General features: G+C 54.2%; 1 protein-coding gene across 2 annotated transcripts in view; it reads left to right on the forward strand.

Moving 5' to 3' along the window:
• Positions 1-16,066, forward strand: part of RASGEF1C (RasGEF domain family member 1C) — a 78,968-nt gene that overhangs the window by 20,608 nt on the left and 42,294 nt on the right. Inside the window, exon 1 of one of the 2 annotated variants that reach the window (XM_045998807.1) lies at positions 3,915-4,135. The exons of the other annotated variant lie outside the window; for it this stretch is intronic. Within the exon in view, the coding sequence (XP_045854763.1) occupies positions 4,109-4,135 (27 nt within the window). The 5' untranslated portion in view covers positions 3,915-4,108. Of the gene's footprint in view, positions 1-3,914; positions 4,136-16,066 lie in introns of those variants that run through there. 2 annotated transcript variants of the gene reach the window in all.

Here is a 16,066-nt window from a genome sequence, read left to right on the forward strand (position 1 = left end):
TAGGGTCCTGGGATCAAGACCCACATCGGACTCCGCACCTAGTGGGGAGTCTGCTTGTCCCTCTGCCTCTGCCCCTCCCCCCCACATGCACACACACTCCCTCTCTCTCTCTCTCTCTAAAATAAATAAATACATCTTTAAAAAAACATACAAACAAGCCATTCTTGAGGCTTCTGAGCCATTCTTGAGCCATTCTGAGGCTGAAAGAGAAGCTGAGGACCTCAGGGGCCCTGCTTGTGCAGGTGGACTTGGCTGTCCACTGGTGGCCACTGCAGGGCCAGCATGGGGCCAGGGCTTAGCTCCCCGAGCCTGTAGGCAGGGCTCCAGGACCCCGGGGTGATGAGATCTGTGAAAGGCCTCTGCAAACTGTCAAGTGCCCACGCATGCAATTCTGAACCCCTGAATGGCAGTCCGTCTTCCGACGACTTTGGGTTGTAGAGCTCATGTCCCAGGGCAGCGGTGGCAGCCATGCGACTGTGGTGTGTCTGGAGGCTGCAGCCAGGCCTCTGCTTGAACAGATGACTTGGAACCCATCATTCCTGCCTTGTGTTAAACTCAAACACGCCCTCTATGCTTCCACCTGTTATTACTGACAAGTGGCTGGAGAGATAGAGGAGACATGTGCATTGCCCTTCAGTGGAAGCGGCTGGTTCCCCTCCCCTGCCTCCACCAGCGGACAGGTGCGGCCCAGCAAGTGGCCTCCTCCTGAGGGGGTGGGGGTCGCACGGTGACCCCCGCCCCCGCCCACCTGAGGCACCACACTTCACACCCACCCTCGGTTTGCTCTCTCCTTTCCTTTTAGGGAAAAAAAAAAGTCAGAAATGCAGAAAGAGGTAAAGCAGAAATCAAAACCTCTCACTGGCCTGTTAGATGATTAGAGGATCCCTGTCATCCTGAGACATACTAGTGCATTTTCTCTGGGCGTGTGGAGGTATCGTTTCCTTTTGCGAAGATCCGTTCATGCTACGCAAAGCCCAAGTTACAACTGGCTTTTCTCCCTGCGTAGCTGGCAGACGTTCTACTCAGAATCTCTTGCCTTCCTCTAACAGCTGGTAGTGTTCCCTTGAAGAGCGACCAGCGCCCTGTTTCTAGGTTCTCCTGATGCCTTGGGCATCTCCCATGGGGTCACACATCCCAGGATGTCCTTCCCATGGCTGGTTCTTCCTATCACTGAGTTGGGCCAGATCTCACCTCCACACATCAGCCTGGGAGCAGGGCTCATTAGACCCATTTTACAGACAAGAATGTGAGAGGGAAAGTTACCTCCTTGGGGTGTCCCAGTCAACAAGGGCTAAGTTAACATCCACCCTCTGGTCCCATTGCCAATTCAGCATAGCCCGTGTCTGCTGCTGATGGCATAGTCCTCCCGTCAAGAGTCTGGGGCATTACAGTTCTTTGTATTGCATGTGCAGAAACTCACCTCAATCAGAGTTAAGCTCAAAGGGAGAATGTGTTTGTTCTGTAAATCAAAAGCCCAGGGATGGTCTTCAGGCATGGTTAGATCCAGGACACGGTCTCAGTCTCTTTGCCTCTCGGCTCTGCTCTCTCCATGTAGGTTCCTTTTACAATGAGGCTGTAGCAGCTTCATACGTAGTTCCTAAGCTTTCCTCGACCAGAGGAGAAAGACACATTGCAATAGTAAATGTTAATAAATGTTCAAGAAACAAGTCTGGGTAACGTGTCTACCACGAATCTGCTTCAAAGCCAAGAGGGTTGAGATGCATTGAGTGGCCGGACCTGGATCCCTTGCCCTTCTCAAACCGTTATAAGCCAAGGCATTCCTGCCCTGGGTAGCTGGCTACCAGGCTCATACGCTCTTCTACCCCAGGCGAGAAAGGGAGGACAAAATGGGTTTTGTTGACAGAAGAAGGAGGGACAGATGCTGGGCAGGAAGAAGCGGCAGAGGCCAGTGACCCTGGGCAGCTGCTGTAGGCCCGCCTTGGCGTGAAGCCCAGGGGCAAACCCGGTCTCCCTGTGGCACGCCAGCGCTGGCCGCACACTGGACTCGCTTGGTCCCCCTGCTGCAGCTTGGGCAGAGGTATCAGGCAGACATTCACCTGCAGGCCTTCACAGGGGCGGCTGGAGCTGAGATGAGTAAACAGTGGAGCCCATTAACAGCTTACTCCTTGGGGAAGTTGCTAGGTGAGCAGAGCCTGAGCCCACAGTGAATTCAGCTTAAGTAATAAGGGATTCAGGCAGACCAGCCCCCCATGCAGGGTGGGAGGCAGGCCCCAAGAGGGAAGGGACTAGGGCTGCTGAGCCAAGGATCTGATATACAGCAGACCCCAAAGACATCCTTTCCGCTGGGTGGATGTTTCCAAAGTAGCCCCAGTCGCTCTGTGTCCCTTAGGCCAGCCTCCCCATCCCTGCCTCTCACCCGGCCCCTCCTTCTCACTGCAAGGGTCTCCCGACCCCTCACCCCCGTCCCCCACATGCTGGCAAAGTTGCCATCCCCGGAAGCTCCTCTTGTTTGCAGCCGCCTCTTCCAGGAAGCCAGGTGGACTGAGGTGTGCTGGGAAGCGACAGGCAGGACCGGCTTCTGCCCAACCCGGAGAGCTCCCATTCCCAGAGCTGTCACCTGTTTGCAGCACCTGGGGGGCTGAATTTTTTCTGAAGACAAACGTGGCCCCAGAGAGCCAGGGCCCCCTGTCCCCTGAGCGGCGGGGCCCCTCCACACCAGCAGCCATTCTTCCCTGGTGCAGGACACTTATCCTGGCCTGCAGCCGGGGCCTAGCCCTGAGGACGGTACCGATGGCCGCCCAAGCGGAGTCTTTGCAAGATGGACGCAGGCACTCAGCATGGCTGGGTCATCTGGTGCCCTCCCCACTCTCCATCTGCAGGAGCACACAGAGAAGGGGGAAGGCTGGGGCGGGGGCGGAGGAGGGGAAGGGGGACATGTATGGCCTTGGCCTCGAGGGCCCCCTGCTGCCCGAGGGAAGCTCAGGCTTCCTGCTGGGCTTAGGCTTGGTTTGCCTAAGAGACCCCAGGGTAGGAGGGCCTGAAATCTACCCGACCGGCAAGCCACCAGCCCTGTGTCCTCGGGGAGCCAGCTGAGCTCCCTCTTGGGGGGGACTGAGAATTAAACACAGCCATGTGTTCGCTCACTGCTCAGTCACTGTTACGTGTGGATGTGTTTACTTTAACGCATTTTAAAAAGCATATGGCCAACATATGAGACCTATGAGGTCGTAGATATTGTTGGTAAGGACGATGCTAATCTTAAAACGGGGATTGGTAGGAGGGACGTGGTTCGCTGAAGAGCTGCCCTGGGAGCAGGGGGCCTGGCAATATCCTGAAAGGGACCCTGGAGTGCCTCGTTTGACAGACACTGACATGAAGGGTTTCCTGTCCCAAAGGCCCTAAGCCTGAGGCTGGGTTCTTGCAGGGACCCAGGTGGTGGCGCTGGACAGGAGCGTCACCCACCCGTACCTGGCATACAGGTATCCTCAGTCCCGGGAAGGCTGTTCCTCCTTGGGGGGTGTCCTCGCTCCTCCAGCACCCCTCGGGTGACATGCTGACAGGGGTGGCTCAGGGCCCAGCGTGGAGGATCCGGGGTGAGCTGGGCTCCCTCATCGGCAGGGGCAAGGCACCACGGTTCTCTCCTGGGAAATGGGACATGGGAGCAGCAAGGTGCCGGTGGGCAAGGATGGAGTGAGCCCATCCAGGGGACAGCCAAGCCCGGGGCCACAGGAGGTGAGGCTCACGATTACCCCCTGCCCCCCATGACCGCTCCTGCTGGAAGGTCGGCTGAATCTGGGGGATGGAGAACCGGCCATCCCGCGTGGGCTGAGGCATCGCTGTGAGTCGCATGTCCGTGTATTAAGCATGTGCGGACTGGGAGTCTTGCTGGGACAGAGAGGCTGGTTCACCCCTGTCCCCTCCCCTCTCCACCCACGGGAGGCAGCAGACTGGCGAGCACATGATCAGGAAGCTCTGTGGGGGCTGCAGGGGTGCGGGTCGTAGAGCAGGTCTGTGGGTCTTCACATCACAGACTTCTCTGCATGAATGTCCCTGCCGGCCTGAGCACAGGAGGTATGCAGAGTGACCAGGAGCTGGGGCATCTGGGAGCCCCCGCTCCCCCACCGCCGGATGCGGAGAGCAGGGTCGAATGTCCAGTGCCTGCAGCTGGCCAGTGGTAAGCGGTCCGGGCCTCCGAGGAGGGGTTCTGGTGTCCACGTGGCCTTCTAGGCAGGACTTGGGTCCTAGCACCGTGGCCTCCTTGCCCATCTTTCAGGATGGTGGCTGCAGAGACTCTTTTCTGCCTGGGTCCCTGGCGTTGACCCTGTGCAGGGGGAAAGGCTCTAGGGTCTGTGGTCCGAGTTTCCTGCCATCCAGCCGGGACCCCTCCCTACACCAGCTGCCTGGGGTCTGCCTATGCGGAGACCTTCCCAAGTGAGAACCGGTCCCTGCTTCGGGTGATTCTGGAGCCACGTGCAGGATAATAGTAAAACCCTGCTGATCGGTTTGAGCCCCTGGAAGCATTGGGGGCCGTTCTGTGCCCCCCTCACTTTCCAGTTAGCTGGGTGACCCTAGCACAGGCCAGGTCCTCTCTCCGAGCCTCGGTTTCCCCTTCTGTGAAATGCAGATAAGGACAAAACTGCTCTTCCGCCAAGCCTTGAGGGAAGCCCATTCACAATGGTGCGTCTGTGCACACGCGGCCCGGGTGTGGACCAGGGAATGACAGCCCCCACTGCCCAGAGGCTGCAGCCCAGGATGGGGACTGAACCCACAGTCACGATGGGAGCTGCCAGGCTTGGGGGGCGCGGTTCAGACACACACACATGCACACATCTTCCCAGCCTTTCTGACAACAGCCTTTTCTCTGTCTGCTGGCTGTTTCTGAGAGGAGCCAGAGAGAAACAGTATGTTTCTTTGTTTTATGCTAACACTGATGACTTCATCTTCCCTTGTTCTTCCCAGAAAAGACGATGACGAATTTGTTAAAGTTCAGCTGTGAGAGCCCCTTCTTAGAGCAAGAATGAGAAGTATTTAAAAGCAGCTTCTTGCTTCTTGGAGTTATTTTCAGACAAGTGGCCCCACTCAGGCTCACCATGGCTCTCCAGCTCCCGCCGTCCATGGGGAGGAAGGTGGGGAGCACCTGTTCTGGTCCCCGAGCTCCCTGGCCCTCTGGGACCACACCCCGCCCCCCCCCCCCCCACTCCTTGTCTGGGCCCCGCACCTGTGTCCCAGTCACCGGGCACTGGAAACAAAAAGCTGGGCAGTTTTCAACTTATTCCCCCAGATTTCCAGATTCAGGGCAGAAATGAAATGGTTTCCAGACCCTTCTAGCCAGAAGGAAATGATATCTGGGCAGCCTCCCCTCCGTGCTGACTGCTGACACCCCTGCACCTCTGGGCTCCCCTTCCTTAGCCACCCTGTGGTCGCCGGGCCTTGACCAGGCCTTGACCCCAGGTGCATGCGGTCAGGCTGTGAGAGAGGACAGAAAAACACACAAGTGGCGACCAAGAGCCAGGCAGCCTGGGCTGGGCAAGGGGCAAGTCCTGCCTGGCGGTGGGGGGAGGCAGAGGGATCAGGCTGGGGTGACCACCCAGCTGTCTGGTTATGATGGGGACCTTGTGTCCCCTGTGATGGAGAAGGTGGCTCCCAGGCCTCCTTGGCCTACCTTCAGGGCAGCAGGGCAGGGAAGGGTGTGGTGGGCAGGACGCAGTTGCGCGACACTGACCCTGCTCCTCACCTACCAGGGGATATGATGGACCCGCTTTACAGATGTGGAAACTGAGGCTCAGCCACAGACCCAGTCTCTGCCTCCCCAGACCGTCCTTGGAAACGACTCCCAGAAGCCGCGGGGAGAAAACAAAGCGTTTATTTTTGCCCAAACTGTTCCCCCTCCCCGAATCGCCTGAAAGGTGTTTGTCTGGAGGTGTGGGTGACTCACGCAGGCGCTCAGAGATGGAACCGGTTATTTTTGCCTCAGATTTTGGCAGGCCGTGGGCAGTGTCCCCATGGGGTGCACGGGTGGCCCAGGCTGACCCACTGCGGGAGGGAGATGGGCAGCGGAGTCGGCGTGCCCTGGCTCATAAGCAAGCCCCTGCCCTGCTACCCGGGGCCTGAAAACAAGCCTCCAGGCCCAAAAGGCAGGCTCTAAGTTCGCTGAGGATGCTTGTTGCCTGCTGGGTCTCCTGCCCTCCCGGGGGTGATGCTGGCTTCAGGCTGCCATCCAGGTTGCCATCCTCATTGCCCCATTCTGCTGCATCTGAGCCCGAGCCCCTTCCCCCACCCACTGCAGACTGCGTACCCCAGGACGACTCCCACGCTCTTCCCAATCTGCCTAAGCCTGGCTTTTGTGGGTACAGCTGCAGAACCCTCAAGTCCCAGGCTCTCGTAGTCCAGCGGCCACAGAACCGGAGATGAGAAGGGGTCTTCTGCCCTGGGCTCCCCGGGCTGCTCCCTCCCTGAAGAGGTTAAGGGAGTGAGCCTGCCAAGAAAGGAGGGGTCATGGCCAGGGTCTCAGCAAAGCAGGGTCCCCACATCCTGGAACCAGGGCCTTCTAACCCAAGCTGTTCCCCACGTTCTGGGACTCCAGGGCCTCAATTTGGAGAGGCTCTGCGGTGCTTTCAAGAGCCCCTTCCCTCCAGGGCCCCAAAGGGCAGGAATCACAGCAGCGACGGGGCGGGGGGGTAGTCATCCTGACTCTACTGGCAGGAGGGAGACAAGCACATTGAGGCTGGACCCAGGGACAGATGCCACAGCTGCCAGCACGATGGAGACTCAGCCGTGAGGACCAGGGGAACAGGAGAGGACCGTGACCTGGTGAGCTGGTGCCACACAGAGAGGGGCTCCAAGCCAGAGGCAGGCGGCCTGCAGGCCAGGGCAGAGCAGGGCAGGGCGCCCAGCACAGGATGGGGAGAGGGGAGAGCACCAAAGGAGGCCTGAGACCATAGGAACCGTCTGAATTTTGGCAGGAGAGGAGACTATGAACGGCTTACCCTGGGTGCTCACAGGAGGCTGGTGAGCCCCGGCCAGGGCAGGGGTCCTGCAGGGAGGAGGTGGGCAGGGCTGGACCAGTGTCCTAGCAGGGTCTCAGGGATGCTGCCAGAGTCTCAGCCAGGAACAGTTAGCGCTTTCATCCCTGGTCCTCCCTTCACGCATCTCAGCGGCCAGCATGTTCCTCCCACAGTCCGATATTCATTCTCCGTGGTAAATAAGACACTTGTTCCCCCTCACAAAGCAGGCCACGCTTCTCCCTGGCAGCTGCCGCCTGGCTGGCCAGGCCACCGAGCAGCCTGGTCACCACGGTCAGCCTCGGCCGGTGGCCAGACACAGCTGAGCACTTTCTCCACCTTCCTGCACGGGCTGCTGTACCCCATCAGCTCCCAGGGACTGCCAGTCACTCAGCAGCCAGCCAGCCAGCCAGCCTTGATTGACTGAGCCCTGCTCCAGATGCTGGGGGCTCAGCAGTGAGCAGGACTGACAAAGTTGTGCCCCAGAGGAGCTCCTGGCCCTGTGGGGAGGACAGCATGTAAACAAGTAGCTAAAAGACCCAGGGTAATGTCACTACTGGGATAAATGGCGCAGGGCAGGAAATGAGGCCCCAGGGTGCAGGGAACACAGCCTGTGCGAGACAGGAGTGCAGGGAGAATTACAGACAAGGTCAGAGGGGTGGTCTTGGAGCCCCGTCGGTAGGACTTCGTGGACCACGAAGTGGGCTTTAGGGAAAGGCCCAGACCTGTCACGGCACCAAGTCCCAGCACTGTGCTGGGCACATTGACTCACAGGCTCTCTGGAGCTGACACGGGCTTGTTAGCCCCCTTGTGCGTGGGGGAAACTGAGGCTCGGGGAGGCACCTGCACACTTCCTTGCCGCTCACATCCACCGGCCACGGCTCCTCCTCTCCCAGCAGACCAGCCCTCAGACATGTTCCCTTCCGGGACCTCCATGGCTCAGAAGACCCTTTCTGCACCCTCCCAGGGCATTGGCCCCAGCCCCCGTCTGCTGCCGCTCTGAAGGTCCCTCCCAGGAGGGACAGGAGAAGGGTGTTCTGAAACAGAGGAGACAGTGAACAGCCTGACTTCGAGGCAGCAGTGTGGACAGCATGTCTGGGGCACGGCAAGCCAGCAGAGGGGTCTGGCGTCATCTTGCTAATTTTGTGTGTGTGTGTGTGAAATCAACTCATTTTTTTTAAATCAACTCATTTATTAAAATATTTTTTAAATCAACTCATTTATTAAAATGAATATATTTCATGATGTAATTTCATGCTCCTACCTAAATCACCACATCACTTCCCATAAGTAGAAAGTGACTGTAAAAATTCATGTAACAGGGGCGCCTGGGTGGCTCATTCGTTAAGCATCTGCTTTCGGCTCAGGTCATGACCCCGGAGTCCTGGGATCAAGTCCCGCCGTCGGGCTCCCTGCCTTCTCCTTCTCCCTCTGCCCCTCCCCATCCCATGGGCTTGAACACGTGTTCTTTCTCTCTCTCAAATAAATAAAATCTCTTAAAAAGACTTTTTAAAAAATTCATGTAACAAAACAAGTATTAATTTTTAAAAAGAATAAAAGTACAGAATAGAATATAAGCCCCAGCGTTCCGGTACTAGGTCAGTTCCACTCTACCTCTCCCACTGAGCACAGCTTAAAATCTGACCAAAGGCACAGAGCAGCTCTCTGGGGACTTAGGAAGCTAAGTCATTGCAGGCAGCCTGCGGAAGAGAAGCAGAATTTGAGGCATCACCAAACTGATAGTGGGTTTCCCATTTTCCCTCTGCAGGAGATCCCCCCGCCAGAAACCACAGAGGGACCTTTGCGCCCCGAGAGAGAGTTGCAGGGCAGAACATCTGCTTCTGGTTCAAAGAGCAGGAAAGGGGTCTCTTATGACTCAGACCGAATCTAGAAATACGCATTTTTAAAATATGCATTTTCTCCTGCTTTTTCAGACTCCAACCCAGACACAGTCCAGGGGAGCCTTGCCTGGGCCCTACAAGAGCCACCCCCCTAAATGAGGGAAAACTTCCTCTCCCAGCAGAGGAGCTGTTGTTCCCCAGGGGCACAAGGAACGTGCTGCTTTTCTCTCTCTCTCACTCTCTCTCTCTATCCTCCTACGCCTGGATGCAGGCATAGTCTTGGGGTGTGCACAGCAGAATAGAGCGAATTAAGCCCCAGCTTTCTGGCTGGCTGACCCAAAAGAGGAGCCCCAGGAAACTGAAAAATAACATAGAGATATGGTATTATGGGGGGACTCAGGAAAGTAAGGGCCTGATGTTTATGACCTCAAATCATAGAAGGTGGGGTGCCTGGGGGGCTTAGACGTTAAGCATCTGCCTTCAGCTCAGGTCCTAATCCCAGAGTCCTGGGATCAAGCCCTGCATCCCGTTGCATCAGGCTCCCTGCTCAGTGGGGAACCTGCTTCCCCCTCTCTCTCTGCCTGCCTCTCTGCCTACTTGTGATCTCTGTCTGTCAAATAAATAAGTAAAATCTTTTAAAAAAAAATCATAGAAGGCAAGTATATAAAGAATACATAATACATATTTAATCAAGAATATATAATTATATAATTACTGTATTTTATATAACATATAAAATTTTTAATCAAAACATACAAACAGCAGCAGAAGAATCTCCAAACACTTAGACATTAGACAGCACGTGTCTAAATAAATACTCCACAGAGAAGAGAGAAAGTCTCAGGACAAATTTGAAAACATTTTAAACAGAATGAGAATGAAAACATTACATTTGAATGTGAGAATTTGTGGCATGAGCCTAAAACAGTCCTTAGAAGAAACCGATAGCATCCAATTCTCGTATTAGGAAGGGAGAAAGGTCTTAAATGAATAATTACAAATTTCGCCTTAAGAAGCTAGGGAAAAAAAGAGCGAAATCGACCCAAAGCAGGTGGAAGGAAGGAAGTAATAAAGATAAATGTCAAAATCAATGGCATTAAAAACACACCAGGGTCATGGGTTGGAAAACTATCAACTCTCCCCAAATTCATCTACACGTTTACTGCAGTTCCGGTCAAAGTCCCAGCGGGGGTTTTTGGTAGAGACAAGGTCATTCTGAAGAATATACCGAAAGGCAGAGGACTCAGAATACCTTAAAACACCAACATGGGAATAGCAATAAACGTAAATCAGCTTGTGATCATCCATGCCTGTAACAGGGGCACCACTGATCAAATGTCACTTCTGAGAGGCCGTCTGGCTCTGGTGCTCAGGGCGGCACAGAGGGGATCCTAGTCAGGACAAGGGTTCCGTCCTCTGGCTCTAGGGACCCTCGGGGCTGGTGGCCAGTGTTTGGGCATGGAGCGCAAATATCTCCTCACTGGACCTCCGTTTCCCCACTTTCTGGCCCAGCCCAATCCTCACCCGGCACTTGGAGAGACTCGGGGGTGGACCCCCAGCCTCTGAGTGGGGCCTCCAGGTGGCTACAGCAAACACACCGTCCAGATGCTCAGAAAGGGGGGCGGCGAGAGCGGGGGGCCAGGCTGCAGTAGACTTTGGACAGTCCCCGTGCCCCTGTGCAGACCAGAGCCAGACAGCCCCCCTGTGGGGTCTTCCCACCGCAGTCCTGCAAGGCCCAGAGAGAGGAAGCGAGATGTCCAGGGTCACACAGCAGTGACAGGCACTCACGGTCGTGCATGCATTTGCCCACTGGGACGTGTTTCAGACGTGTTTTGGGGGCCCCACCAAGCACAGATGGATATGATCTCGTGGGGAGACAGAGGGACGAAGGAAACTAACAGATGTGAGAACGTCAGGAGGGCCAATGATGTAAGGAGACCTCCCTGCTGGTGTGATACAGAGAGGCCGCCAAAGGACAGTCTGCGTGACGTGAGCTGAACGGGTCAGTGTAATTCCAGGCTCACATCATCTGCCTGGAGACAGGGTCAGACCCCATGGGTTCGGGGCTCCCTCCACGCCGCAGGGCTTCCCCCAACCCCCGCCACCCCGGTGGCTAGTCATAAGTCTGGCTTGTCACCCGTGCTTCTGGTAGACTGACTATACATCACAGGTTCCCCTGACACCCCACTCGGGTTCACTTAATTTGATAGAGTGGCTCCCAGGACTCAGAGAAACACTTATTTATATTTGCCCCTTTATTATCAGAGTATGGGAAGAGTGCCGATGAGCAGCCAGATGGAAGGGTACACGGGGCAAGGTCTGGGGAAAGCCAGGCAGCTTCCTTGCTCTGTCCAAGTACCTGACTCTCCCAGCCTCTGCGTGTTCACCAGTCTGGAGGCTCTCGGAACCCTGTCCTTCCAGGCTTTTTTGGGGGGAGTGAGGGGCGGCTTCATTATGCAGGGATGATTCTTTAAATCATTGGCCACTGGCAGTTGGTTCAACCTCCAGACCCTCTCCCCTCCCCCAGAGAGCAGCAGGCGGGACTGAAAGTTCCAACCTGCCAATCACATGGTTGTCCATCCCATTTCCCCACCCCCACCCCCATGAACACAGTCCTCCTACCTCCTTCCACAGGTTTCAAAAGTCATCTCATTAACATAAACCAGGTGTGGTTGAAAGGGGTTTCTTATCACTATCTCAACACCTGTATCCCAAACCCTCATCCCATTCAGATGGTTTTAGGAGGACCGTGCCAGGAACAGGGACGAATATATTGCTTATTAGAAATGACCCTATCATAGAGGATCCTCTCTGTGAGATGTGTCCCAGTAAGCTCTGAATGATGGGGGGTCAGCCAGGTGAGGTGAGAGAAGGGAGCTCCTGGCAGGTTGTGTTTTGAGCTGAGCCCAATGAAGGAGGCCGGAGGGGAGGCCGGAGGGATCTTGCCCTCAGGCTGTTCTTTGGAGTCCTAACAACTCCCCCACGCTCCGGGGAGCTTAGACCCGGGTCTATACAGACATCTGCCCTGCCCTTTCTGAAGGAGATATTCTTCTCAACTCCACCCTTGTGCTCCTAGCTAGAGGTTAAGTTTCTATTTGTCGGCTTTAAAGGCGTTGTCAGAAGCTTTCCTAGCACTGTGTCATGGGCGACAGGCATATTGTATATGACTTATCTGCAGGGAGGCAGGCTGAGCTGGATGATGGGGATGATGCTGGAACTGTATTAGATTGGGAATCGGCAGGAGGGTCTTTCCCTGGAGGTTCTGCTCCAGGAAGCCAGGTGAAGGGACCCCAGGGTGGCCAGTGTGTGTCACCCACACACAGGACATCCTTCCCAGCATGGAGCCTACCCCTTGCACAGCCTAAAGAAAGAGGTCTCAGTCCACAGAACAACATGCCCAGGTGCGTGGGAAGCAGGTGGTTGTCCAGCCACATGGAAGGACGTGGTGCCCTGACTGGACGCCGGAGCCCTCATTGACCGCCCCTCTCTGTTCCTCAGGTTCAGGCAGCATCAAACAGCTTCTTGCAGGCAGGATCTGAGAGGGGTGCTGGACGGAGCCACCTGCAGCTAGGGGAAACCTATAGGAGACACCTTCGAGTTAGCAAAGAGTCCACTGGTATGTCCCTGCCACCTTCCATGGAGTGAAGGAGACCACAGGTGGGCAGTCGTGAGCCATGCAGGCAGGAGTGTCACTGGAGTAATTTCTTTGGGCATCAAGATACTCTCCTCTTCTGGTGACACAGGCCCGGGACAAAGTGACAAAAAAAAAAAAAAAAGAAAAGAAAGAAAGAAAGAAAGAAAAAAGGAGAGGGGGTGGAATTTACTGTTTCACATACAAAAAAGCCTACCAGCGGGGCCAACTTTGGGCTCAGCTGGATCCCAAACATTGTGCTCAAATCTTTTCCTTCTGCCCCCTCCCAGGCGTGCTTACCTTGTGGGGGCAGGAAAGGAGTCTTCCCAGCAGCTCAGGCTTTCATCTGTTCAATCTCCTTTCCTGATGGGAAGAGAGAAACACTGAGACCTCCACTAAAATACAGCAATAGGACCCTTGTTAAACTCACACACACAGACAGAGAGAATAGGGTTAGCAGCAGCAACAACAAGAAACTGTAGGAAGCTGGACAGCAGGTTGGATGAGTAAGCAGTGATAGAGCAGCCTGAGAAGTCGGATTAAGTAAGGGGTTGGGCCTATAGCTCCTCTTCCCAGCCTCAGGGTCAGACTTCCTCCCCCAGGCAGCCCACCTGGATTTCCCCCACCATGGGAGTGACCAAGAGTGAGGGACCCTATGGGTTACTCCACAAGCCCTTCCCTCAGAGTATCCAACCTGCTTCTTAGTCTCTATTTGATAGCCAAGGATTCCCAGACACCTGAGGAAGCCTTCCAACATGGCATGTGTTGACCAAGACAGATGAGGGGGGAAAGGCAAATTGGGGCAAACCAGAGCAGTGCAGGAGAGAAGAAAATTTCTAATAAAACTAGGCTACTGATATCCTCAGAGAGGTTAGAGAAGATTTTACATCTATAAGAAAAGAACAGAGCGTCATACATTTAAAAAGAAACCTTCAAAGGAAAAAAATACCTCCTAGAAATTAAAAACATAGCAACAGAAATAACCAATAGAAAGTTTGGAATACAAAACTGAAAAACTGAGAAAGTAGAGTGATTTTTTTTTTAATGGGAAACAGGAGAGAAAGGGTAAAAAATTGGAGGACAAGTCCTGGAGGTCCAACATGAGTACTAAGAGCCCCCCAAAAAGAAAAGAGAGGATGTCTTCAGTGAAATCACTTAATTAAATGTCCCAGCATTGAAAGCATGAGTTTCCCACAGAAGATACTGCAAGGTGCTCTACACAAGGGATGGAAATGACCCATAGCACGGTGCATCGTTGTGAACGTTCAGGACACTTAGGACTATGGTGAATAACCATCTCGGTTTGCTTGGGACTGAGGGGTTTCTTAGGATATGAATTTTCGGTGCTGCAATAAGGATGGTCCTGGGAAAGCCAGAATGGCTGGTCACGCTACAAGGATCCAAAAAAAACCAAAAACCAAAACCAAAACAAAACCCTACAAAGCTCACAGAGAAGCCAGAAGACAGTGCCTTCAAAAATCTGGAGAAAAGTGATTTCTAATTTAGAATTCTATACCCTGCTGAGCTTTCAATCATCTCAGCAAGTGTGATGGTAAAGTGAGATCATATCCAACATGTAAGGTCTCAAAAATATTTTCCTAAGCATCTCTTCTCAAGAAGCTATTGGAGAACATGCTCCATCAAAGTGAAATGAGGAGACAAGGTACAGAAAGAAGCAGACCTAACACAGGAGATGAGGAGGGAATCCCTTGGAGGATGAGTGAGCACTCCCAGAACAGCAGCTCTTCAACAGATGTGGAGAGAGCTGAGCCATCCCACAGCGGTGTGACCCCAGAGACAGCCAGGCATCACAAAGACCACCCCCCCCCACTTCCATCAGGCCATCTTCTAAGACCAAGGACAGAATGCCCAGGAAGGCTTGGCCCAGATTCCCATGAGGACTTGATTTGTCTTGACCATGTGCTCCTGAGGGTCTCTCCCCTGATGCTCTGCTGGGCGCATGCGTGTCCCTCACAGAAGTTCTCGCTTTTCTCTGAGAGTGGGAGGCAGCCCCTTCCCTCTGGCCGTACTTCTGCCGCATGTCCAGTGCCCGATCCACACCTCAGTCTTGCTAAGCGCCCCAGTGTGAAGAGCCCCATATTGCCCAAGCCTCACTCATGACCTTGCTTGCAACTTCCCCAAAGGGGCCTTGTCACCTCCCAGGGAAGGGGAAGTCAGACCACGACCTGACCCGGAGACTGTTCTTCTCACCTCCTCCTGGACCCTCTGTCCAGTGTGTCTGCCCTCTGTTTTTCAAGACTAGGTGGTGTATTATCTGGGATAGATTCACAGGTGGAACTATAATGAAAAGCAAGGAGATAATTAGCACAAGCGATGGTCATCTCCTAGGGCTGAGGGTTGAGAAGTCAGCTTGATTTGGGAAAGTGTATAAGGTACTGAGAGTGCTTTTAGGGTACTGATAATACTTTTTATGTTAGCCTGGGTATCATTTCACAGATGTTCATTTAGTTATAATAATAAAAAGCTATTATTATTTAAATTGTAGATGTGTTTATAGACTCTTTTGTGTTTAATTCTTCTCAAAGTGTAGAGAGGAAAAAGTATCAAGGGAACATTTCTCTGGGGTAATCTCCCAACAAGGTTCGGGATTTACTCTGATTGGATAACCTGGGTCCCTGGTCAGGGGCAGGAGGATGGGGTGCTGCATTGTCACTGGCCAGGACCCAGTTAGCCCCCACCCCATTCTAATCAGAGTTCCAGCCAGTGGGGAGAAGGGGTTCCAGGAAGTCAGGAAGCATGATGGTTGGGAGCCTAAAACAAAACCCCTTCCCGGTGGTTCAGGGGAGCAACTGGGTGATATATTCTGATTCCTTGAAAAGACTGGCATCCGTCAGCCCAATGCCCCTCCTTAGAGAAGCATGTCCTCAGGGAATAATTAAAGGTGGAGACCAAGAGTGAGGGACCATATGGGTTATGGAGCAGAAGGGAGCCCGACATTTCCCTCTTTGAAAAGCTCTATTTTCAGTTACCGGGCTGGGGTGGGTCTCGGTGCCATCAACCTGCACTTGGCAGACTGGCTGTGAGCTGGGCCCTGAGCTCTGAGAAACTGGAGTTTCCTGAGATCTAAAAGCAGCAGGCTCTGTCAGCAGGAGCTGAGGGCCATATGGCGCATAAAAATAACTCAGGCCAGCCAGTCCTCCCCTCTCTCCGTCAGGCCAAGTCTGTCAGGTGGCCTCCTAAAGGAAAGGCCAGGTGTATTCCCAGCCCAGGCAAGCAGAACCCCTGGGCTCAGGCCTGGGGGAGGCCCAAGTGCCTTGGAAGCATCTTTTCAGACACTAGGGAAAAGAGAGGAGCCCTTCACAGGACCTGAATTAGAATGAGAGGAGTGTTTCAGCCCCAGGCTTTGTCAAGGAGGGAGAAGTGGAGGACCACAGCATTTTGGGGCCCTGGACAAGGTGCTGTGACTGCTCAGAGCAGCAGGGCAAAAGTTGGCATGGTCTAGGGCCCTACCCAGGGTGGCCTGGGAGAGTTGAGAAGACCTTGCCTATAGACTAAGATCTCCTTTTCAGCTGAGTCCATCAGGGGCTGCTCAGCAGTCTCCCTGCTTCCTGAAAGCCAGGCCGTGTTGAGGTTCCTGGTATTCAGGTTGCCCTCCCCAAGCCCCTGGTTCC

Source organism: Meles meles, chromosome 3, assembly GCF_922984935.1.
Source record: "Meles meles chromosome 3, mMelMel3.1 paternal haplotype, whole genome shotgun sequence".
NCBI classification, from domain to species: Eukaryota; Metazoa; Chordata; class Mammalia; order Carnivora; family Mustelidae; genus Meles; species Meles meles.